This window comes from Lepidochelys kempii, chromosome 10 (genome assembly GCF_965140265.1).
Source record: "Lepidochelys kempii isolate rLepKem1 chromosome 10, rLepKem1.hap2, whole genome shotgun sequence".
NCBI classification, from domain to species: Eukaryota; Metazoa; Chordata; order Testudines; family Cheloniidae; genus Lepidochelys; species Lepidochelys kempii.
Genome location: NC_133265.1, coordinates 2,530,639 through 2,557,300, shown reverse-complemented (window position 1 = coordinate 2,557,300; position 26,662 = coordinate 2,530,639). Strand labels below are relative to the sequence as shown.

The window sequence follows — 26,662 nt, the reverse complement described above, 5'->3', positions numbered from 1 at the left end:
AGTTTTCACTGGACATTCTGAGACACAATTTTCTTTTCTTTTAATTTAATTTAATTTTTTTAGGCCAAGAAATAATACAATTAATTTCCTTTGGCAAGTCTGTCATGTGTCCATCCCACGACTGATATTGGCAGGCTCCCAAGAGCTAATCCATGTAACCTAGTTCTTCTCCAGTGTCAGTTATTTTATTACTACCTTAAGAAAATCACTTACATTGTGTACCAGATTGCTTTTCAGATCTGGTGATTAGTGGTCTGTATATAGCTTTTTTCACAGTATTTTTAACAACCTCTTGTGTATTTACCATTGCTTTGATCTGCCCTTCTTCTGAGCTTCCTAAAAACCCTAACAAATCAGTGGCAATAGAAAGCAGAAAGGATTTTTGATGAAATCTGAAGTTTGCCTCCAAAATCTGCAAGATTTTCACAGGAATTTTAGCCAAAATCATCAGCATAAGGTTTTAGAGTTAACAGCCTACTGCATGAATACAAACTTGTCTACACTAGCCTTTCTTCTGAAATATTTCCTTATCACCAGTTGCAGACCCCTCCTGGAAATGCTAGTGCAGACAAGGTCATAGAGTTGAAGGCCAAAAGGGACCATCCTACCATCTAGATGGGGATGTTTATACCGCTATGGCATGGCGTTAGTAGTCCTTCATGGGTCAGGAGGCCTCAGGAGTCCTGTCTATCCTAAAGGTCCCTTCTTTATTACTAGCAATGAAGTCAAACTAGTGGTACCAACATTGGGTATTTTTGCATGAAAAAGCCTCGTGCAGACTCAGGTTAGCTTACTCAGGCAGGTAACATAGAACTGAGTCTCTTCGGGAGATTTTATTTGCAAGCAGAAGGGCTAGAAACTGGAATTTTTTAGGTGAAATCTTATTTGGGGCGGAATTTAAGGGGTGCTAAATCTGCCTGGGGGTGCAGGGTCCTAGGCAGACTGGAACTTCAGGGGCTTTGAGGAGCTCGGACCCCTCTCCTCCTGCCTGACCCCCAACCCTCCCCTCCCCCACGCCCTCTCTCCTCCTCATCTCGCCCCCCCTTTGCCATTTCCCCCCCACCACCACCCGTGTCACGTGACGCCGGAGCAGGCAGCGCCTTTTGTCATAATGCGCCGCGTCACGTGAGGAAAAGAGGGCGTGGCGCACTGTGAGGCGCACGCGCAGTGCGGCGCTTCTCGCCCCTCGCCCGTGCGGTTCCTGGCTGGGAAACCCCCTAGTCGAGCGCTGAGGCAGGGGCCGCTGGAGCCGCCATAGCGAGAAGCCGGGCCTCAGCGCGGCTGTGTGAGGAGCCCGAGCCGCACCGTCCGCCCGGCTGGGGTGTGAGGAGGAGGAGGAGCAGCAGCAGCGCCCCCGCCGCCGGGGCCCAGATCGATCGCTGCGGGGCCCAGGCCGGAGCCGCCGCCATGGAGTCCTGAGGCCTCCGGCAGCCCAGCCTGACAGCGCGGGGCCTGGCCATGGCGGAGCGTGGCGGCCTGTGAGCGCTCGCCGGGCCCCGAGCGCGCGCGCAGCCCCCCCCCCCCCCACCGAGCAGGCTGCTCGTCGGCCGGGCCCGAGCGGGCCTCAGCTCCCCCCGCAGGCCCCGCCCCGTCCCCGGCGCGGGACCCGTCTCCCCCCTCAGACCGCGGCCCCCGCGCGGAGCAGGCCCCGCCCCCGACCATGTCCTGCGTCCATTACAAGTTCTCCTCCAAGCTCAACTATGACACGGTCACCTTCGACGGGCTCCACATCTCCCTGTGCGACCTCAAGCGCCAGATCATGGGCCGCGAGAAGCTCAAGGCGGCCGACTGCGACCTGCAGATCACCAACGCGCAGACCAAAGAAGGTACGGGGCGGGGCGGGGCGCGGCGGGCACATGGCGCCCCGGGGGGGGACCACTGCCCCTCCCTCCCCCCCGCGGGGGCAATAAACCGAGAGGCCGGCCTGAGGGTGCTCGCCGCTGCGGAGGCCGGCCCGCCGCGGGCTCTGGGGGCTGGGCTCGGCTCGGCTCGGCTGGGCTCGGCTGGGCTCTGTCTCGCTCGCGCATCGTCCCCAGTCGCGGAAGCTGAACTGGCTGATCGGCGCTGTTGGGGCGGGAGTCGGAGTTCAGACCCAGCGCCCTCTCCTGCGGCCGCGCAGGGGCGCAAAGTATTTAACAGACGTAAAAGCTAATAAAGGTGGATTTTGGGAACTGAAATCAGTAGATAGGCCTTGGAATGTATGTTCAGGGAGCGTAAAAGGCCACTTCTGTCGTCTTTTTTCCTCTCTCAATAACTACCGCTGACAAATTACGTCCGTTGTCATAGGTAGAGTGCCCGGTTGAATTGGCTGGGCTTTGAGCTGCTGTGGCAAATCCTGAATTCCTTGACCCCGAAGTCTTGATTTCCTAGAACTCTTCTGGGTTTCTTGGTTTATAGGCTGGCAGGGAAACATGGGGCAAAGTTTTATAGTAACAAAGCGCCCGAATTCTACTGGTATCAAAAAAGGAGGTTGAAAGATGCAGAACTTTAATACAATTGGGGAGGATTACTTCCTGAACTACACACTGTGACAATACAGAATCTTTGAGTTAGTTTTGTCTGCTGAGAGATTACAGAATTAGATAATGGTGGTTAGATGGCAGTTATAGAAACTGGGCTCATTGTTAGCTCCTTGGATAAAGAGGAGCTGTTTAGGTTTTTTCTGTAATGTATATTCATGTTATAGTGTTCATTAAATCCTTACAACATGCTTTTCAAAGAGAGAGTCACACACAAACATGTAGATATGTTTGGTTTTGCATTAACAGGTAACTCCCATTCTTTTCTTAATCAAACATAAGACTTACAGTCATTTGGAAGTTCTTTAAGTTCAAACCGTCAATCACTTTTTTATTGTCTGTCTACTTTGCTACAAACTAATTGCATCTGCTCACCTGGTTAAATCCTATTTGAACCTTGATATATTTGGTACATGACCTGTCCTATTGTAAATGGCTTTGTGAATAACACACACACTTCTCAGAAGTTTTTAGAAATACCATTATTTCCATTCAGTGAATAGGGCTGCTGGCTCTGGGGGGATTCTCATTTCATATTTCTCCACAGGAGTCTTAAATTGGTGGATCAGCCATTGGTATAACTTTAGCATCTGATTAAATTTAGAATTCAACTTGCAACAACTTTAAGAAGTGTCTGACTTCTAAAATGCAATATATTACCTTTAAAGGAATGCTACCAATTTAGTCAACTAAAATTGAAAAGTGAAACCTTTGGATGCTATATCTGCCATTGTCTGCCAGCTGTTTCGTGTTTCCTTTCCCTGCTGTGTGAAAGACTCACAGAATATGCAACTGAAACAAAGGCTATCAAATGCATGGGAAACTGAAGATAAATTAAGAAAAAAAAATGTTGTTAGGCCCTGAGCTTTATAGGATTGGACCCTAAAGGTGTTTGTAGTAGAGGCAGGTAAACAATCTTCAGAGAAAAGTGTAACTTTAAAGAGACTCTGACAACGTTGAGGTTAGGGTTTATGGCTCATTCATTTTGAATTTGTATTGATTTGATGAGTTCTTTGTAAAAGGTTAATGTTTTCTTTAGAGAATAAACACAGAATTCCATAATGTTTCACCAGACTGTTAAGTTGAGTGCTTGCCTTCCTAAAAGGAAGTGTTGATTAAAATGGAAGGAACATAACTCAAGTTCCATTCATGGACTGACTAGCATCAGTCTGTTAGTTTTGGTTAGGACTGATAAGTTTTGGATAAGAGGGGGAAAGATAAGACACGGAAATAAATATTGTTAATGTGACTTTAAATCTCTGGAAATGGAATGCTGAAATAGGTGAGAGAGTTTATTTTGTCTGGTATGATTATTCGGGGAGGGTTCATGTAGAACTTGGAGGGAAATGCAAAATGTTGCAAAAAAGTATTGGCTCTTGAAAGCAAAGCTGTATAATAGTAGATTTATAAATACATAAACTTTTCTATTTATCTACCCCAAATCCCTCTGCCTGGTGGCCTTGAGTTTCAGATGCCTAGCCAACTTACTGGTCATAAATTGTAAACTTCTTCAGGATAACAACGAAAAAGATAAAGAAAAATCCTTACAATTCAGCTTCATGTTTTTCATTAAATTCTATTTGATTAGTACTTAAATACTACAGCGTACTTTGTGCTATACAAGACTGAATGAAGGGAGTTTTTGCCCCCAGAGACCTTGCAATTGAGAGGAAAACTCAGGAAAAATTTAGTTTCAAATTATTTTTCTTATTTACTTTTGAGCATTATGGAAGAAGTAAGTTTTTAGGAGTGATAGGAATCAGGTTATGGTGGTGGTTTAGTGAACTAGGATAGTGGTAAAAGATAGTGTGATACCTCAGGGAGAGGTATTATTATGGCTTTGCTTGGATAGGACAGATGCAGTAGTAGACAGGTTTAAGATTCAGCCTTTTTCTTTTTCCCCCTTCTTCCCCCTCTGGTCGCGGATTGAGATTTTTGTGTTAACTAAAGTGGTCTGTTTTATAATTGACTTTCTTTTCCAACCTGATTCAGTTAGGAATATTACAGTCCTTGAAAGCAAGTTGACGTCAAACATTGGGTTGTGATATCGTTGAATAGATATGGCAAGATACACAAGTGAATTAGATGCTATTTACACACACAAATACACATGCACACACACTGGTAAAGTTGTAGGAAAATTTAGTGAGGCTTGTAGGTAAAATGTCCATCTTCATTGCCGCTGTGCAGTTGAGCAGTTGTGCAGCTAAGTGTTTTGTGGATAAGTTAGTGTTGTAAATAGCTTGGATAGATACAATTGTGTGGTACATCTGCTCATCATGAGGTCTGTTACTACTCAATCCAGGAACATGCATTAATTTTCAAAAGGATCCTCTACCTCTCACAGTCCTACCATGCAAAAATGTAGCTGTAGACACTAGGAGATGCAGCAGTATGGCTGAGAGCTTTTTTTGTAGTCCCTATTGTTGAATTTGCGATACTTTTAAAGAAAAGGAGTACTTGTGGCACCTTAGAGACTAACCAATTTATTTGAGCATGATGCATCCGATGAAGTGAGCTGTAGCTCACAAAAGCTCATGCTCAGATAAATTGGTTAGTCTCTAAGGTGCCACAGGTACTCCTTTTCTTTTTGCGAATACGGACTAACACGGCTGTTACTCTGATACTTTTAAAATTACTTCTCAATCAGTGGAAGTATCCATGTCAGATTTTCCTCTCTTCCACTACGGTGTCTAGTGACCTCATATATTTGAGTGAAGTCTTAGTTCAGTGGCCCATATGTAGTCACATTTCATTGATGTATGTTTTAGTTGTGAAGGTGTTCTTTCTCCTTCTTATTACATGAGTTGTCAATAAACATTCAGTTGCAACTGTTGTACTAGCTGTCATGTTCAGCAGATGAATTATATGTAGGTGTACTATGAATATTAAATGCTATAGTTAACAGTAATAAATATGGAGGTTACAACTTCAAATGCACAGAAATTGAGCACTTAACACTTTCTTGATCACTGTCTGCTATAATGTGTACACTATGTCTAATATGGAAGTTGAGTACATAGCCAAAACCAGTACTTGCATACTTTATTAATGCAAGTTTGAATTAATTAGCCAACCCTTCTGTAATTCAATATTTATTGTTTTTAATTGCTGACTTCCTTAGCAGTTTCTCTTTCAAAAATGAAACTACGCAATAGGATCAGAGGATAAGCAACAGCCAAGGTTGTGCATTGTTTCGCTGCAGACAGCTTTCTACAAGGCTGATTTAACAAGGCAGAAACTTCAGTCTGTGGCATTGTATGTATATACTAAACAACTGTTGAACTGATTCTGTAGCACCAATTTAGGCACATGCTCTTTGGTGCTGAATCATGTTAAGAACACATGCTCAGCCTCAAACCACACTAGCGCTTTCTGAACCATTCTAATTACAGTGCCTTATGAATACTTTCCCCACAGTTTCTGACGCAGCTCACAGAAGCAGTGATTTTGGGATACTTGAAGAGACAACTGATACAATGTGGAACAGTAATGGGAGGACTAGTTAAATTTTTTCAGCTAGTTTTCATATGGACTGGCACTAAAACAGTTAGGCTGAAACAACTGAGGATCAAATGGTAAGATGTTCAAGTAAGGTGTTCAAGCTCACACTAAACATTCTCTGAAATTGAAAAAGTAAAACCAGTAAAGTTCAGACTTTGGACACCCTTCGTATTTCTAAGGTGGTAAATAAGCAGTATGGGACACTTCCTTAAAAGGGAAAAATACCTTTCATGCCCACTTTATACATACACTTACAAAAAGAAAACAAAAATCTATTTCAGATCATACTTTTATAATTGGAGATTTTCAGACAGTACAGAATTAATCAAAAATTGCAGGAGAACCTTAAGATCATGGAATTCATAACTGTCTTTGATTTCATGATTTTCTCCATTAACCAGGTGTTTGGCAGTTTTTCTTGTAGATTTTTTTCAGGAGTTCAGTCTTCTTGAGTAGCAGTTGTTCTTGCCCTACTCCCTTGCCACGCATGGCAAGGGAAATGAGCAGTTCTTCATCCTCTCCTTTGGCCTTCTGTGTACTGGAAAAAATGTGTTTTTGTGTTCGTGTGTTCTTGCATAGTGTTCTTGCAAGCTCTGATGTTTTTTTTTACCACAGTCATCTAATTCTACTCTTTAAAGGAGTAAAAAGGCTTGAGCCCTGTCTAAATTGGTTTCTACCATGCAGCTTTAGTGATGCCACTTAAATGCTATCTACAATACAAAACTTGTTGTGTTAACCACCATTTGATTCCCCCAACACATCTTTAACACATTTTGTATGTATTAAAATGTTTCCAATGGTACACAGGCATTACATCCACTGTATAGATGACCCTTTCTTGAAGAAAGAAAAGGAGTACTTGTGGCACCTTAGAGACTAACCAATTTATTTGAGCATAAGCTTTCGTGAGCTAATTGGTTAGTCTCTAAGGTACCACAAGTACTCCTTTTCTTTTTGCTAATACAGACTAACATGGCTGTTACTCTAAAACCTTTCTTGAAGAAAGGCTAACCACTGTGCTAATATCTATTGCAGTGCTCATGTGGATAGGGATTGCTGGGGTAACATCCCTCAATTGTACAAGTAATCCTCATGCTATGATCTCACAGTGCAGCATTCACTGCCTAGGTGACCTTCGTCAGTCTACTTCCTGAAGTTTCTTGTGTAGGGTCAAGTTGTGCAAATAGCTTTACATACAGAATGGAACTCAAATGTATGTTGTTTCCATGGCGATCAGTTTCTTCTACAACTTTGCTGAAATTATTCTTGTTCTGACAGCAGCATGTTTTGGAGGTGTCCATCATGTGACCATAGAATTAGCTACCTGAGGTTGCTGTGCAAACAACTAATGGCCATATAAGGAGATACGGCCCAGATGATCTTGGTCATTCATAATAGTGTGAGACTGGGAGTCTGAGTGACTGGTGGAGATGGGCATCACTAGAGGGGAAGGCAATGCCAAGAAAAGGTAAAGGGATTGAACATCCTGTATAATGAGGCCGGAGCTAGTGGCAGTAGGCCTGGTTCAGGGCAAAAAGTGTGCTCCTTTTATAATGAACTGGACAAATTATTTGAGGCTCAACCTTCCAGAGCCACAGAAATACTTCTGCATAGCACAAAGGTCCCATGCATTGCATTGATGGAAGAGGGCTCCATCAACAATTTGGACCACTGGAACATGAAGCTAGTTCTGAAGATGCCAGGCATGTTGCTGACCTCATAGGAACTGTTTTGTGTGCATGAAAGATCCAGAAATAGCAGCCAAGATAGATTGGCAGGACAAGGAATCTGAAAACACAGAGCTCTCAACACCAGGTATATGTCATTTTATTGTAAAATATACTGGTGGGGACAGGGTGTGGGAGTCTGTGACTTAATTATTTGGGGAAGAGTTTTCTGGGTTCTTATGAATATCATTTCTTGAAAGGGCAGATAATAGTCTTACGTGAGGATAGAAATGTCCTCTCCTGCTCCACAAGTCCTTTCTCCACCACCTAGACAGTATAAGCTGTAGCTGATGAGCTTTTTCCATACCTAGTTGCTTTGGTTCTCCCCATAATTCTACAATATTGGCATGCCCCTACATAACTCCCCCACCCTCTGGCTGTATGAGCCATTCTTCCTGTCAGGGTGGAAGTTTGCCTCAGCATGGTGGATTCAAAGAGCAAGAGATGACAATGTTAAAAAAGAAAAAAATCTAAAAATGAGAACTTCACTGTAAAAAAAAAAAAAAAAAAGTGTTGGCTGTTTTAAGCTATATAACAGACTGGTGCACCAGATTAGCTGCCATCATCCTAGCAGAAGTTTAAGAGCAGATTTTGACAAGATTCCTTAATAGGAGTGGTGTGTATATGTGTGGAAACGGAAATAGAAGTGAGGTGGCAAAATTGCAAATAACACAATTTAAGTTAGTAAAGACTGAGGAAGACTAACATGAGTACTCTCATCAAGCTGTGGTGATGGGCAGTGTGATGTCAGATGAAATTTAACGTTGACCAACACAAAGTAATGCAAATTGAAGATAATGGTTTGAACAATTCATACTTTACTGCATTTTAAATTAATTATCCTCAGGAAAAGATCATAGAATCATAGAATCATAGAGTATCAGGGTTGGAAGGGACCTCAGGAGGTCATCTAGTCCAACCCCCTGCTCAAAGCAGGACCAATCTCCAATTTTTGCCCCAGATCTCTAAGTGGCCCCCTCAAGGATTGAACTCACAACCCTGGGTTTAGCAGGCCAATGCTCAAACCACTGAGCTATCCCTCCCCCCAACCACTGAGCTATCCCTCCCCCCGGGCATTATTGTGGACAGCTCAATTAAGACTTCTGCTCAGTGTGTAGCAACAGTCAAAAAAGCATCTATTCAAATAAATTAGCAATGGAGTTAGCAGCTTCTCCCTTCATTTCCTAAGGAACTCCTTTATCCCCAAATGCCGGTTAAATGGTTTCAAGTGTTGTGTTTTCCTGTAATAAGTAAACATTGGTAGACCAGCACCTATCCCCTCAATTCCATTCTTGGCCTTAATCTAGCACCCTAATGAACCCTCTTTCTTATAAATGTTTTGAATTCATTGAGTCTAATCCAGGAAGAAAATTACTTGTAAGAAGGTATTAAAATTTGAAACTGAATTTATTTCTGTTGCACGTCTTGGTATTCCTAGGGTTAGGGATCGATGAGTATTGCTATGGTTAACTCATTCCTTATTTTTCACTATAGTGGCCACACCAGTAGGATGGATGTCCCAGAAGAGGCATGGTGTCATGCAGAATAGATTCACAGTGGTGAAATATCTGTCAGTGTACTGGTTCAAGGAACACAAAATGAGGGCCAATTTGCAATATAGGGCAAAGCACAATGAGGCAGGACTATTTCAGGAAGAGGAGAAATTAGAATGGGAGACAGAGTTCTAAAGGGAAACGTTCAACTGATGCAAAGTGTTCAGGAAAATGACTCTGTTGATCGAACAACTGATCCCTGCATTGCCTGTAAAACACAACATTAAATTAGGATAATAGTTATGAGGCTGCCACCTACTCTTCAGCTCCCTTGCTTTCTATTCCTCTGGCAACTCGTGCCTTTAGAAGCCAATGGAAAGGAAAATTGGAATCCCAGTAAGATAATTTGTGAATGAATGTCTGTTACCTTTCATGTTGTACAAATGTTACTTTGTTTTGTTTTTGCAGCTGACTTGCAAATGTTTGTATAATAAAACATTTTCTTAAAAATAAAGGCTTTGTGCATCAAGCATTATGTTCTTTAATAGGAATACATGAATTCACTCCTCCATGAAACTTCCTCACCAGAACTAATACAAATCACTAATAAAGCATGAGAAAAACCAATGCATTAAAATCACCAAGAGTATAAGCTCACAACTGAAAGGCACTTCACAGAAGCAGCTGTCAGTTACTATTCTCTGGTACATGAAATCACTCCTCCATAAATTCATCCACTATACAAATCAAGATAACTGGATAATTAAATGCCAAACACAAGAAGCCCACAGCAAAGAAATATAAATGGCTAAAAATAAAACAATATTTACTTCGCTGAACCAACAGTTTAAAAGTGTGTGTATACAAAGCATTTCTGAAGAGGATTGCACAATGTTTATATTTAAGTGACAGTCTCAGATGCAACTGCTTGTGTGTCCAGATGTGCATAGGTTGCTGCATAGCTAGTTGCCTACTTCTTCAGCTCTCCATAAAAGACTACCTTTGTTTTAATATATGTTTAAAAATGCAGCAGGCAGATGTTACATTGGTCACTGAACTGCCTTTGGAGGTCAACAAACATCTCCATTTTATTTTTAGTCTCACAAAACCTTATGCTTCTCTAGCCACCACCATGCGCACCTGATGTGTATGTTTGAATTGATATCTCTTCAGTCTGGTGTAATCTGGGAATAGATTAATTAGAAATAGAGGAAACGGGCATGTGGGATCACCAGAATCACAGTGGGGACAAATGCCACTGTCAGCGTTGTAGTCCTACTCTGCCCATCTTTTAGAAGTCCGGCTGTTTGAAAAATTGTGCATCTTGCACTTTGCCTGGCCACCCTATATAAATAACCAGGAAACTGTCATAAGTCTCTCAAAGCCATGTCACAATTGAGCAGTAACTTTCTCTGTTAATCTACGTTTTGGACTTAATATGGGAATATGAATTCACAGATTGGGCACATGAGTTCCCTCAATAGCGCCTGCACTGTTCAGGAATCCCAGTTGTTTGAATTTCTCAATGATCATTGGCACACTACACCGTCTTGATCTTGATCCCACTATGTCTTCCCCTATATGCCTCCATGACTAATAATTTAGCCATGTTTCCTGAACCCAGACTGATGTCCACTGTGTTGAAACCATTTGGGGTGGGGTAGCCAGCTGCCATAGAGAGTCAGACCTCTTTCATGGCAAGAAGTTTCATCCTGAGCAAGCTAAATTAGTCTTGGAAACTCAGTTACCACTCACTGTTACACTATAGCAGAGGTAGTCCCAAAACTCACATTTTGAATCTGAAAGTAACCTGATGTTGGGTATTGTTTTTTAAAGACTTGCAGGTTTATGTGAGCTTGAGGTTAGATCAGAATATGTTTCACAAAGACAAATTCAACACTATGTAGAACTTATTTTAAATGTTTAGCTTTTTAAAGTGTTAAGTCTTTCTTTTTGCTAAACCTACGATTTTGTCTTAAAGTGGTTTTACTTTGAAAAGTGAATCTATCTACAAGGGGCATTGTGGAGTTTTTCTCAATTACTTCCTAGACAGTTGCTTAGTTTAAGAAAGAATAGACACATTTCCATAATTAAAAGAAATCCAGTTTAAACCGTTAATACAGACTTTCTTCTACTTTGTTTTCAATCCAAACATCAAGTACTGAAAGTGAAACTGATGGCATTGATTTTTATTGAGCTTGAAGAAATGCCAAAAATAAACACAATAGTGATAAATTGGCTTTTTTAAATTTTCACTTTTAATATTCAAACATATTTTTAGTAACTTAAGTAAATAAACGCATTATAGCATATTTAAGTTTGAAAGTTAAAAGATTACTATTCCGAACTGCCTGCCATGCAAACTCTACTTCAGATCTATATTCACTGTAGCTTTTGCATAGTTACCAGTTCAGTTATGAAGATGTTATGGGCCAAGCTGTCCTCATTTTACAGTGAAATCCTACATTTGCCATGGGTTGGATCTCTTGAGTAAGAAAGTACCTGTTTAGTCACCTTTCTGATTATAACACTGTAGAACTTGCCTGTGTGTGTGTTTGCAACAACCCTCTAGAATTGGTGGTCAATTAATAGAAATCTACTATTTATTTGTGTGGATTAATTTTAACCTTTTCAGTATTTATTTTAAAATTCTGGGTTTGGTTTTTCTCAGTTAAATGAATTCTTCTAAATACCTAACAAATTGCATATGAAAAAGAGAAATGTGTTTTTTGGGAATGGAAATTGATCTTTCTTACCGCATTTTTACTCTTTTCAGAATATACAGATGATAGTGCCCTGATTCCTAAGAACTCATCTGTAATTGTTAGAAGAATCCCTATTGGAGGAGTTAAATCTACAAGCAAAACATATGTCATGTAGGTATTCATAAAATCATACTCTATCAGGTGTTGCGGCTATTAGACTTTGGTAATGAATAGTTTGCTAGAAGCATTCAAATGTGTCTAGGTTTTCTTCTTTTCATAAGAGTTACTACTGGTTCACGTTGTAGCTGAAAGCATGAGACCTGTAACCTCTTGATCTTTGCCAGAGGGATGGCTTGAATATCTAGCCTTCTTGGGACTCCAGATTCTAGTCCCACCATTACATTCTGAGGTAGATAGAGTTCTGTTCAGTTTACTCTGTGAGTTGGTCTTTTGGTTGTGCCCTTAAACTGAGGCCCTTTTTGCTCTATATTGACAGGAAAGATTTCATAGCACTTTTTATAAGAAAAACCTATAATGCTTGGCCAAAGTTTTCCCCTCTCTCATCTCTTATGCATGTTTGTGTGTGTGTGTGTGTAATATATATATATACGCACTCATTCCCATGTCAGAGATGACTACTTGTCAGTAAGTGAATGGGTGTACTCCTGTCTTGGGACAGGGCAGGACAAGTACTTTACCAACAAACAACTAGTATTAGTATTGGCAACAATCATGGAGTCTTTCATAGAAACCATACTGGAAAGACCAAGGTCCACCATTCTGTATATCTTCCAAACACAGGAGGTTTTATGGGGGATATGCCCGCCAGATTCCAAGAGACAATCACTGCTTCAGTGGAAGGCAAAAAGAACAAGGTTCCCAAATGTGTGTGGTGAGGGAGGTGATAATCCCTCCCCACCCTGAAATTCAGTAATCAGGTCAGCCATTTTGCATGTGAACAAGATTAAAAGATTTTCATTAATTCTGTTTTATACTATGTTACCATTGAGCGCCAAATGTCTGTTTTCCCTGTTAATCCCAGTGTGGAGTAACAGATGTAGTGTTGGCTAAAATGTCAGAAATTCCAAAGAATGAAGTCAGGATTGCAGGTTGCTTGTTACCCTTCTTTCCTCCTGTATTATCCCACTTCTACATTAGTTTCACTAGCTTTGTTTGAATGAGTCATTTTAATCTGTGGCTGAGCAGACAGCATCTTCCTGGTGCTTCAATGCTATTCCAAAGTAAAGTGTTAGATAGTAACAGATAAGTTATTGAATAGAATAAGTATCTGGATAGAAATCTGTAGGGGGTACAAAAAGAATGGTGCATCTTGCTCTCTCCATAAAGGCTGCCCATTGCTTCTGTGGTGCTTCTAGCCTAACAAGTAGAAGGCAAAGTGCAGAAGTGACTCCTGAGTAGTTGCATACTGTGTGCCGATTTAATTATTAAGCTGCTCATTAGTATAGTTAACTTAAAAATAAGCAGTTTTGAGATTTCAAGCCCAGAACTACAGTATTGTTGTATGCAATGCCTTTCAAAATTTACTGTTCATCTTGTAGCATGTTCTTCAAGGTAAACACATTGATCAACAAATGTGTGGTGTATATCTTAAAGAACTTCCTCACCTATCCCCACCTTTGGGATGTCGTTACCTCTGATTTGATTGTGAGCCTGGAACAGTTTTCCTAGTAGTGACTGTTGTAAGCACAAGTCCTACATGCATAAATAAATTCCATGCGAGGCATTAAACTGCCTCAGCTCATGGGAGACTTTTCGCAACTTCATTAATTAAATATACAACTCTTATTAACAATACCAACAATTGCATGCCTAGTTCTCTAAGTAGTTTGCAGATCCAGAATCAATATGTAGAACCTCAACACACTTTCAAATGTAATAAAGGAATTCCTAAATACTGTAGAATATTCAGGATTTATTTTGAGCAAATTCTGGTAATTAAGACTTTTTTTTTGTCACAGGACTCCTAAACCGCACAAAATCCTAGAAACTTCTTTCAGGTGATGTTTCTACTACTACTTTTAGTCAATATAGCATATATAAAAGGTTTACTATCTGGGCACTTTCGTGGCTAAAATCAGCAGATCCCTCACCAGGGTGTTTGGGCTTCCACAAAGAAATCCTGTATGAGTACCACATTGCTGAGGATTTATAGTATTATTCACTGTACCTCAAACATTCTACTTTTTAGCACAATTCTTACAAGTTAAAATTCACATTTCAAACAATAGAATCCAATAATATTTCAATATCAGACACATTTCAAACAATAGAAATGTTGGGCTGAAGGGACCTTGAGGTAATCTAGCCCATCCCCCCATGCTGAGGCAGGACCAAGTATACCTCTACACCATCCCTGACCCGGTGTTTGTCTAACCTGTTCTTAAAAACCTCCAATGATAGGGATTCCATGATTTTCCTTGGTAATCTATTCCGGTACTTTCCTAACCTTATAGTTAGGTTAGATGCTAGGAAGATTTTTCTGAGTCTCCCTTGCTGCAGATTAAGCTTCTTGTTCTCCCTTCAGTGGACATTGCGAACAATTGATCACTGTCCTCTTTATAACATCCCTTAGCCTATTTGAAGACTATCCGGTCCCCCTCAGTCATCTTTTCTCAAGACTAAACATGGCCAGTTTTTTTTACCTTTCCTCATAGGTCAAGTTTTCTAAACCTTTTATCATTTTTGTTGTTCTCCTCTGGACTCTACAATTTGTCCACATCTTTCCTAAAGTGTGGCACCCAAAACTGAGCACAATATTCCAGCTAACGCTTCACCATGTCAAATAGAGTGGAACAACTATCTCCTGCATTTTACATACATGCACCTATTAATACATCCCAGAATATTAGCCTTTTTTTGCAACTGCATCACATATTGGTTCATACTTAGTTTGTGATGTAGTATAATCCCTGGATCCTTTCTGCCGTACTATTGCCTGGCCAGCTATTCCTCAGTTTGTGTTTATGCATTTGATTTTTCTTTCCTAAGTGTAGCACTTGGCATTTTCTTTATTGAATTTCATCTTGTTGATTTCAGATTGATTCTCCAATTTGTGTAGGTCACTTTGAGTTTTAATCCTGTCCTCCAAAGTGCTTGCAATCACTCCCAGCTTGTCATCCCCAGATTTTATAAGCATACTCTGCATTCCATTATCTAAGTCATTAATGAAAATGTTGAAAAATACCAGACCCAGGACAGACCCTTGCAGAACCCAGCTAGCTATATCCTCCCAGTTTGACAGTGAACCATTGATAACTACTCTTAGTACCGTTTTTCAGCCATTTGTTCACCCCTTTATGATTTCATCTAGAGCATATTTCCCTAGTTTGTTTGAGAATGTCATGCGAGACTGTGTCAAACGCCTTACTAAAATCACAATATATCATGTCTACTACTTCCTCCCTTCCACTAGGCCAATAACTGTCTAGACTACCACTCTTTTTCAGAAGCTAGAATAATAATCAAATACAGTCAGTGAGACTCAGAGCTGATCCTTAGTATAACTGCATTAGGAATGTCAGAGTTGTTTGGATACTGTAAGCCCCTGCTTAGATAGGTGATAGTCTGAGAATACAGAATTGTAGCATGAAGCAGTTCATATTTAGGATCATTAATATGTTGGCAATTGTCCAAATGCAGACTTGTTGAATTTTAAATTCAATTTTTACTAAATAAATTTTATTCCACAAACATGAGTCTTACAATATTTGTTTTGAAAATACAAAATATAAATGTAACTTCAAAGTAATGCTGTGACGCCCAAGGGAGAACAGTTTCTCTAGTCACCTAAATTTCTATATTCACTAAATTATCAGAACATATAATATTGGTAATCACAGCATAGTATGTTTTCATTGTTTGTTTGAAGGATGTAAACAGTGTTCTTATTCTGACAACTTTTTATTTCTTCTTCTAGAAGTCGAACTGAACCAGTGAGTGGAACTTCAAAAGCAGTATGTAAAAACACAATCTCACACTTTTTTCCTACACACTGCACTTAATTATAAACAATAATGTAGCAAATTAATTTTCTAAACATTAACTTAAATTTTAACTTCCAACAAAGCACAGTATATATTGTAAATACAATGTATTTGATGCAAAATAGTAAAAATATTGAGTAATGCCATCATTTGCACACTTTTAATGTGAATACTAGTATTTGTGCCAAGTAATGCATTGTATTTCATATTGAATATGCTAGAATACTTCCTGTATGACTCTGTGTTGTACAGATAATGTATGATCAATTTCAGATCATGAAGGTTCAAGGTTTGCACAATTGAACATGGTGCCATGTTCTACATCTGTCTGTCTATAGTTAGTAATATGTATGTTTGTACAGGTTGTTGTGTGCTTTTTTGTTTCTTGCAATAAAAATGTTTGGAGTGTATTTTTTGCCATTTTCACATTGTATCACTTAGCTTTTGTTTTCAATACTTTTTTTGCCTAATGGTTTTTGAAAATGTTATCAAAAACCACTGAGAAACCATTATTGTTAAACTTGGTATTGTTTCTTACTTTTTGACTTGGGGTTCAAACAAATGCTGAACCAAATATATCCCAGCATTTCGGGAGGGGGCGCATTTCTGTGCAGCTAAATGGCTCATTTTGCTGTCCTTAAATACTTGAATATTTACATTCCATAAAACTGTGAGATTAAAAAGGAGTGTTTGGGCGCCTCTAAATACATAAATGTCTTGAAACAGTTGCCATGAATTTGACTAACTTTTGGTACACAAAGTGGTATTCTAAAGTTCTGCATTTGATTCTTCCACTTTCTGTGATATACAGTTTAGTATGTCTGCAGACTAAAGTATCTAAAACTTGGTGTAGGAATTTCAGCTAATTAGTCATCTTGTCTGCTAGACCCTTGTGCAATCCAGGTGAAGCCCCCTACCAACCTCCTTAACTCTGACCTGCAGGACATTTTCTGATCTGGGTCAATTCTGAGTTGGATGCTTCTTAAGCTGTTAGTGACCAAGCCTTTCTTTAGTATACCACCACTTCTGCTTTTACAGTTGAAAAAGGGGCTGCATTTTTCTTTAGGTTTGACACACTGATTGTTAGTCTGTTGCAAAATACAGAATTATAGTTACACAAACAAATATTTAACTGGTTATGGTGTAGACTTTGACTTGCTGATTGGGTTGAATATTGTGCATAATTCAAACATTTCAAAATAGTCCTAATTAGTATTCAGAATTATTACTTGGTGTTTATTTTTCATTTTTCTTTAAGTACAACTGATTTTTATCTAGAATGGTATGAGGCATTACACTAACCCTGGATCATTGGATCTGATTGCTTGATAAGCTTTTAAAAAAACAGAATCTAGAAATTCCTACCTTTAGGTCGGTGGTCTGTGAAGAATATAGCCTCCATTTCTCAAGAAATGTAACAATAAATCTAAAATCCTAGTCTTTTGTACTTGTGGTATTAACATCTTTAAAATCCTAATCCCGCAGTCCAAAATTCTGTCAGCAGTTGGTTCAAATTGGTTTTTAGACATACTTATGTCTCAGCGCTCGCTCAAATTAGCTTGACTGTCCCAGCGACCCTAGAAGTTAATGTAATGCATTTATGTGAACCACATTTACAGTATTTGGTCTAATTCAGATGAGTTTTTATTTCTTGAAAACAGTTCTTTTCCTTTTTGTTTACTAGCATGTGTATGAACACAGATCACATGTTCATAAATAAAGTTAACATTCTTTTAGCCTTGTGTGTTCCCTGGCATCTCTGTATTACATTTCTAAGTAGCATCTTATTATGAGCTGATATAGATTTCTCATCAGTTTTAAAAAATATACTTTAAAGAATGGCTGTATTAATTCTAATTAGAACTATTTAAATTAAAATGGAAGCAAAGGAAAAATATTCCCTCTTGTCTTGTTGGCATGATTGGACGCTATTTAGGTTGTGGGCAGAAAAAAATCAATTGGGGCCTGATCTTGCCAGTCCTCTACATATGCAGTTTCTGTTAATGATCATACCTAACTCTTAGTGCTTTTCATCTTTAAATCTCAAAGACAGTAGGGGTTCAATCCTTGCAGTATCCAGGATAAGTCACTTCCAGTGATGTGGGCACACTTATTACCTGTAATTGCCCAGCACAACCTAAAATCAGGGACAAATTCTGTCCTTAGTTATATGTGCACAACTCCCATTGCATGTATCTAAAAGCAGAACTTGGCTCCAGTGTACTAGGATTAAGTTAATTGAAAGCTGACACACTAAAAACAAAACCTAGGGCAGCAAGTTTAAAATGGGTTAGTATACCTGATATAAATTCAAGTAATTTGATAATTATCTTGACTGATTATTTCTGCATTTCTTGCTCTTTATGTGTTAATATCCTCCTACACTGTGCCCATTCTGACATTGTCACAATATGATTTAGGGTTTTGAACCTTTGTTTTAAAACTGGTGACTACCTTATTAGTATCAGAGTGTCAGTAGCAAAAAGAAGCCTTAATCAGAATCAGTACCCCCATTGTCTTAGGTGCTGTAGAAATACAGAAAACAGTCCTTTGCTCAGAGCACAAGTCACTAAAATGTAGCTGAAATCCTGGTTGGCCAATTCTTCAGTTAACTTGAATCCTGAGTATTGTAGGCCTTATAATTGAAACGGAAATCCCTATAGTTCTCCAACAGTGGTCTATGTGTAAAGTTTGGGATTGAATGGTTTGTTGTCCTTCTCACCTCTTTCCTCCCCCCCCCAACTCTACTCCAGTTCCTCTGAGCAGTTTTCTGGTGACATGGGATCCAATCCAATCATTCACCTTTTTTATTATTCGAGTTCTACTACAGTATCAGGTCTGTTCTGTTGTACTCTCACCTGGAGTCACAAGAACCTTGGACATGTAGGTTCCATGTGTCTGAATCCAGTGGCTGGCAGGAAGCTTGACCACATACTATAGTAGAAATTTTGAAAAAGTTGACAGCAAAAAGGAGAAGAATACAAAACAGGCCGGGAGGCCACCAGGAGATACTCGGACATTAAATCAACTATTCACTCCCTCTGGTGGTAATTTAATGTTCAGGAATAACACCATTACCCCCTTCCTTAAGAGATCAGGTCAGACTTGTGTCTAAAACCATTAATGCTTTTGCATGAGAAAATTTTATCTGTTATGTTATCTTGCTGTGCTCAAGGTAGAAAATATAACCGATTTAGAAAAGCTATCCATTGGACTCTTGCAGTTGTACTATTAAACACTGAGAAGTCTAGCATTGGCAAAAAATTGATAAAACATTCCTAACACTTCATAAATTGTTAAACACAGAAGCTCAGAAACTAGTTTTATCGGCTGTAATTGTAAACCAGAGCCCTCTTTATTTCCACATGTAAAAAGGAGGGACTTCTGAAACCTCCGCTTTCTGGTTATTTAACTACATTTCCTTTTTTAACCTAATTGAATGTAGAGCATCACAACATAGCATATCGAGATTTTATAACAGACTGAAATTTTCTTAAATTGAAATTTATAATAAAAAATTCGCAAAGCTTTACCATTGAAAAGGGGCTTCATATTCTGAGTCTTCTAATTCTTCCCCTCCATGGAATATTTTCAGGAGTATCATTTCTTGAAGTCTTTGTGACAATTCTGTAAAAATCCGTGTATAAGTTGTGTTGCAAGTACTGCTCATGTGCAGAAGAGTCCCATGTGGTGGAGGAATCGTGAACTCTGGGACCTTTTTGATTGAATGAAGAATAGGTTCATTACAGAAACATTTCCCCAAAGTTGGAATAATACAATTATTCTGTGGCATATTTCTACTACATTAAGTAATGTAGAATTTCTATAGGATTCTTTAAAAACCTGTTCCATTACTTTTTTTTTCTTTTTAATCTTTCTCCAGCTTATGCTAGTGATAGTATTGGCTTCACTTGAGAGGTCTCTAACTTGTGAAATTTTATTCCATTTCTCCAGTCAGCTTTATTTAAGACAAAATAACCACTGAGCCCAAAATTTCTAAATATTTTCTCTCTCCAAATTTTATTTTGATAATTAAGTATTATTTTGATTATTTAATCATTTCATCCTTGGTGGTGGTGGCATGTTACAATTTGATACCTCTACAAAGAGCACAGGAATTTTCCTTTTCATGTGTGGAAAAATTACATATTACCAATCGTTTTGAATAGGTAATCTAATTTATGCTGCAGTCAATGATCCATTTGAAGCCTTTAAAATCAGCCACTTTCCTGCAAGGTACTTTGTCTGGGCAAGCATATGGGGGTCGCATGGATGAGCAGCTTGCAGGGTTGGGACCTGAGTCTACCTTCGTCTCTGAAAGTACGCTTTCTTGCTTTTGTCCATAATGGAGTCCATAACTGCTCCTCATGACTGCTATTAAAAACTGTCCTTTTTGGGGGCGTGGGGCGTGGAGGATGTTAAATATTGAAATCTCTATAAAGTCAATTGCATGTTTTCGGTTCAGTTTTATAATATGCCCTTCTGTTTTAATAAAATGGACTTGTTTAATTTCTTCCCTGTTCTAGTAAACTCTTATGACATATAGAATTATACAGCTTTTTACTTGTCCTCATTTGATCCAGACAGTTTATTTTGCAACTCATAGATAAGTGGAAGGATTGCTTTTATGAAATGGATTTTTTTTGACAAGATTTTATCTCTGGGCTGATATGCCTGTTCTTTCTTTTGGCAACAGGCGACTGTGTACTTCACAAAAGCATAACCACACTCATTCATGATTAAGTGTTAAATTACAAAATATAGTAAACATATATTTATATGTTAACACAATTCTTTCTCAAACTAACTTTAAAAAATTATTTTAAAAAATTTAATCCAGTTAGCTACAAAGTGAGAAGTATTTGTTCTGTCCGTAATATATTGAGTCCTATTGATTTAGGGCGCTATGGGGTCTCATCAAGGGGAGAAGAGGCTCTGAGTCAATACATTGATTTAAGCAAGTTGCTTCACTATTTTAGTGTCTTCCCCTTAGAAGCTGACCCCTCCTGATCTATCACACATTTTTAAAGCTGCCATGGTTTTGGGCCCCATTTCTTTTGTGCAAATAAAAATTGCACTACTTTGGAAAATGCCTCTGTCAATGACACACACAAAAAATACCCAGAGTAGACGTTCAAACTACAATAGAGGCTAAATATCACTATGTTTTGACTGTGGAACTTGAATGTGTGTTTAATTTTTTGTGAACAGATTGATGACTCTTCTGCATCTATTTCTCTGGCCCAGCTTACAAAGGTATATATACATATATATTCTTGTCAAATAAAACTGAATGAATTGTTTGCTTGATATTTAAATGTCTTATATTGTGATCTATATCTGGCTAATTTTGTAATATGAGCAAAATTTTATTTTAGTGAAAAGTGCTGACTTTAACTTGAAAATTTGTGTATATATTGATTGATACTATCCTGTAAAGAGTAGTTCCCAGTTTGGGAAGATAGAAGGGGAGTACCTTATCAGCCTCAGCATAATGTTGCAGTATTACTCATCTTCAAGACACAAGGAAGAAGCACTTCAGAAGCTGTTTACCGTTTCTTTCATACGTTCCGTTAATTTTCCATTGGAAACTAGCACAATTTTTAAAGAAGAATTTAATAATATTTTGGCTGTAAGTTATGGACTTGCCAGAGTTTTTTGCAACAGCCAAAATAGAAGCTTTTCGTTAACATGGACAATTGCACGGTTATTTTTTGGATTTCTAGACTTTCCAGTGCTAGACCAATTCTTTGAGTGTTGCACATAATTTCATAAGTTATAGACTTGTAGTATATTTACAGTGGACAACATTTATACAATCTAATTTGTTTGAACACAGACTTGTAAATTGTGTAAATGTATCAATTGTTTATAGGAATATACCAATGTGTATTTGTGGCATATTGGCAAATGTGACCTTTTGAAACTGTTGTATATGCCATGTTTTGCTATGAAACTGCTTGCATTTTCTGCTCAATGATGTGTGACTTTGTTTGGGAAAGCACTAGTGACTACACTTTCTAAAAAGATACTATAGTATCAGCCAAGTAAATTATTGCTCTTTTAAAATTTAAAAGATTAGAAAGGTTAGGACATTATACAGAGTAGTTAGACTTCCTTTCTTTTGAGGGTAAAGACTGGCGTTTGTTTTCCAGGAAAAAATATAATTCTTTCCATCTACAGCTTCCCCTCCACTATAAACATGAAAATCTTACATTCATTTGGCAACAAAGAAATTTAACTTGAAAAATAGCCATCTAAAGAGATTGGCTTCCATTAGTGCTGTCCCTAAATCTGTCCTCGGTTTTGTAAGCTCGTGTCAACTTTCTTATTCTAAGATGTGAAAAGCTGTCCACGTGGTGTATTCCTTTTTAAGTTTTTTGATAGAACATAAGTATTTCAGAAAAATGCAGAAACTTAACATAAAGCAGCTCAAAACTGTTACTTACTTTAACCTCTTCAGCACAGATTGGCTTAGCATGGAGGCAATGTGTTTAACAGTTTTCTGTTTTATTCCTATTATGTATTAAATGCCATATTGGAATTTTGGTCTATTCCTACTAATGTTTTGTGCTTTTGGATGTGTTTGTAAACTGTTTGGGTTCAAACAAATTAGTTAAGTATCTGTAAATCACATTTTCTGTAAATGTTAATGGAAATGGTTTCATAGATGTCAATCTGGTTGATGTTACTGTTAAGAAAAGCTATGTATATGAAACAACCATTTAATAAAATGTTGAAACTAGTTGGTTGCTTTTGTGAATGAATGTATAAAAAGATAAAATACTTTGAGTGGTTGATCTGAATGCTAGGTGCTTGAAGATCCAAGTAATTAGCAGTCACTCCCTTAGACCCTGCTTGTATCTGGACTAGTGTGTAATGAAATATTTTAACGAGTACTAGTAAATTTTAATTTTTTTCCTCAGTTGGCTTCAGTATTTTGAAAGGTTAGCTCCACATATGAGGATTACATTTACAGTTTTCATATTAAAGAGAGACAGTCAACTTGAAAGCTATTTATCTGCAAATTTTGTACCCGCTGTAGTTACAACACTTCATAGTATAAAGTTAACAAAAATACATTTTTAGTCTATTTACACGTGACAGAACTCTCTGTATAGTCAGTTTCTGCTTTACTGAAAAGACCCTTCTAAAAATCTCAGGAGGGGAATACACATACCCTTATTTAAAAAACTAAAGGAATTTTAAAAGCACATTCTCTTCAAGGGTGCTATATCAGAGACCCAGACTTTATTTAAAACAAAACAAACAAAAGAGTAAGTTTCAAATAATTCAAGTTGAGTGTCCTTTTAACACTGAAATGTAAATACTGCTACTTGTATCCATATTTCTGAATAAATACAAATACACTGAGCGTACTTTTTCATGTAGTCTGGAGCTTAATATTCAGTTTCTTTAACTTAAAAGTACTGAATAAGATTTTTGTACACTTAGCTTAAGTCCAAGTCCACTTTTGGAGCAGTTACACAAGTCTTTATGTAAGGTACAAACAGAGCCTAAGGTTTTGAGTGTCCAAGAAAGCTTTTCTCAAGTAGACTAACAGGCACACAAACATCATGTAATGGCTTAAGGACTCCCCAGAACATCTTCATGACAATATAAAATATAAGCAGCAATTTTGATGCAACTTCAGTTAGATTTGTGCTGCTCTTTACAGGATTGGATGAGTGGTGTTGTCTTTGGCTGTGTGGACTTAATTGTGTTTCTAATGTGTGTGTCAAATAATTACCTATTAAACAGACTGCCAATCTGGCTGAAGCCAATGCTTCCGAAGAAGATAAAATAAAAGCTATGATGTCACAGTCTGGCCATGAATATGATCCAATCAAGTAAGTGTTTATAATGTCAAATCTGTTCCTTGAAGATTATGGACAAATTGTACAGATATGCTTATGTTCTGTTTAAAAACTGTAGACACACCTTTTTTAAACCTTTTTAGTTACATGAAGAAACCTTTGGGTCCACCTCCACCATCCTATACGTGCTTTCGTTGTGGAAAACCTGGTCATTACATAAAGAATTGCCCAACAAATGGGGTAAGAGTCTATGGAGGGATTTGCACTGTTATGTTTTTAGTAGTATGAGTTTATTGCATTTTGTGATTTAACTTAAACACATAGGCAAGATAATTCATAGCAAACGCTGAAACTCTGCTCTGAATTTCTCCTTTTGTGCCTATGCATAGTAGCTGATAGTGTTTAACTGTATACTATTTGTTGACAAGACATCCACTCTGATAGTGGAGAGCTTTGTTTAGTAATTCAGATTTCTGGCTGGATTTAGTTTACGTATTTAAAAAAATTCATTTTCAGAGTTAGTATCTTTTTCCAGAATAGGAATGCACTGTAGAGATAAACATTCCATTCTGAGAGGTTTTTCTGCCTTGTGTTCCTCTGAATTGCAAGACATTAAGGGGGGAGGGAGGGACCTTTACAATATGTTTATCTATCTGATCTATTTTTAAAAGTAGTAATTGCACATTTGAAGTAAGGAGTAAAGGTTTAGTTATTTATATTCATGATAGTTAGCCTCATTTCAGTGTGTGGAGTAATGTGAGTTTATAGAATGGATTCTAAAAACTGTGTGCGGAGGTGTCAAAAATCAATGAAAATTTAGAAGAATTTTCTTCTAAAATATTTTAAGTTTATCAGTAAAGAAAAGGAGAGAAATTGTGGTGAAGGGGATATGTCCTGTACTTTCCAGTGTATTGGTATTGCAAGCCCTCTCTTTACCTTATCCCAGTGCGTCTTGCACTTTCATATTGCAAGCTGTGGAATGCTTCATGCTTACCTGAGACTTGTCACATCCTCCATAGTTTCAATATCAATTTTGTATGAATAAACCAATTCACATTTGAATGCTTTATCATTTTAATTGTACACATGAGTGTAAAGAGGATGCCTCTTCCAACCATTCTCCTCCCGTAGATTCAAATGTATGTGACATCTACTCTGTAGCATAAATGTTTTACAGCCATTATTACATGAATGGAGAGATTATCACTTTAGGGCCTAGTACTGCAAAGACCTGTGCTTGTGTTTGACTTCAAGCACAGGAGTTGTCCCATTTTGTTCAAAACACCTGCCTGATTCTTTGCAGTGTCTTAGTCAGTTAAGGAATTATATGTATTTATCATGCAGTCCTCATATTTGCAAAGGAAAAAAAATTAAATACAATTTTTTTTATCACTCTCACACACTTAAGCATTCAGATGCCCTTTTAAATGGGTTCCCTTTAAAGCTGAAATATATCTGGATTCTTTTTCTTAACAGGACAAAAATTTTGAGTCTGTTCCCAGGATTAAAAAGAGCACAGGAATTCCCAGGAGTTTCATGATGGAAGTGAAAGATCCCAATACAAAGGGTGCTATGCTTACAAACACAGGAAAATATGCAATACCAACTATTGATGCGTAAGTATTTAGTACTTCAGAGGTGGCCAAAGCATAACCAACAGAGACTGCATCAAAGTGGAGCAATGTAGGTTGGCATCTGTGGTCTCCAGGGGTTCTGGCACAGTATCTGAGTGGCTGCAGTCTGCTCTGTATAATGCTAATGGGGTGCAACCGTGGCAAACTTGTCGTTGTGGCTCTAACTGGGAAAATATTGGTACCCCCTGAAGCTGATATAAATGTATTTTTAACCTTTTTCTTGTTCCATTCGTACATATGCTCATAACTTGCTATGCAGATATATGCACACAATACACAGGTGTGTGTGTCACCATATCTAGGCACCCTCTCTGCCCCTCCGACTGTGTTCAGTTTGCTGTTGCAAATAATTCACTTTGGCAGTAAAGTGATTTGAAAACCTTGACTGAAATATGCTGGGCTAATATTTTAATGTGTCATAAAGCATGCATATTATTTCATAGAAATTAGCACTGAGACAGTGAATATTGGGCTATGTAAACATAGCAAAAGCCTGAAACATTTTGGGGTATGCACAGCAACAGCATCTGATCTTGTCCATTTCCATTGCTGGCTAGAAAGCTTTGGCTTACAAATAAATCCTTCATTTAAGTGTAATAGCAAGGTATTGAAAATGAATAGTTGGTCTTTGAATGAAAAGCTTCTTAAAAGTGAACACTTTATAAAAATGGCCAACACTGAGATGGCAGCGTTCTTTACTGGCTAGCTCAGGGAGTTGAGATTCTGTGCCCTTGACTTGGTGTGAATTGCACTAGTCACCTAAACTTTCTACCTCAGTTTCACTGCTATAGGAGTGCTGATGATGTTGTTTTAAATAATATTTGCAGCTGTAGTTAAGCACTTTTTTAAAAAAGCTGATTTTCAGCTTACGCTGCATCTGCTTCAAAGGTTTCTTGCAAAACACTGAGCAGCTCTAGATGAAACTGCCAGTTTCAGCCAAGACACCAAAGGTCTTAAGATCAGATGGTCTTTAGTGTTTTTATGTAAACTGATTAAGATGTACCAAAAAAATAGTAATAGCAAGAATTAATAAATACCTATGTGCCTGTGGAAAACCTTGCTGATGCTGAAGCTGTTCATATGTTGAAATCCAAAACTCCTTCATGCAAAACACACTGCAAACTCAGGTCTAGTGGAAATGCTGCTCTCACTTAGTAAAGGCACTGGAAGTTCAGGAAATCTGAGTTCACCCTGTTTGTTTTAACGCAGTAGAAAATAGTTATCCTCTGTAAGGTCCTACCTAATCCAACAAACACACT

At 38.3% G+C, this 26,662-nt stretch overlaps 1 protein-coding gene across 3 annotated transcripts in view; it reads left to right on the top strand.

Annotated features, from left to right (window-relative positions):
* Positions 1–1,166: 1,166 nt before the first annotated feature.
* RBBP6 (RB binding protein 6, ubiquitin ligase) overlaps positions 1,167–26,662 on the top strand; it is a 44,072-nt gene continuing 18,576 nt past the window's right edge. The window contains exons 1-8 of one of the 3 annotated variants that reach the window (XM_073361643.1): positions 1,167–1,826; positions 12,020–12,119; positions 13,928–13,966; positions 15,886–15,922; positions 21,164–21,208; positions 23,714–23,802; positions 23,913–24,009; positions 25,246–25,385. In XM_073361643.1, coding sequence (XP_073217744.1) covers positions 1,661–1,826; positions 12,020–12,119; positions 13,928–13,966; positions 15,886–15,922; positions 21,164–21,208; positions 23,714–23,802; positions 23,913–24,009; positions 25,246–25,385 — 713 coding nt within the window. In that variant the 5' untranslated portion in view covers positions 1,167–1,660. The remainder of the gene's footprint in view (positions 1,827–12,019; positions 12,120–13,927; positions 13,967–15,885; positions 15,923–21,163; positions 21,209–23,713; positions 23,803–23,912; positions 24,010–25,245; positions 25,386–26,662) is intronic. The other 2 variants (XM_073361645.1, XM_073361644.1) reach the window with 2 other exon arrangements.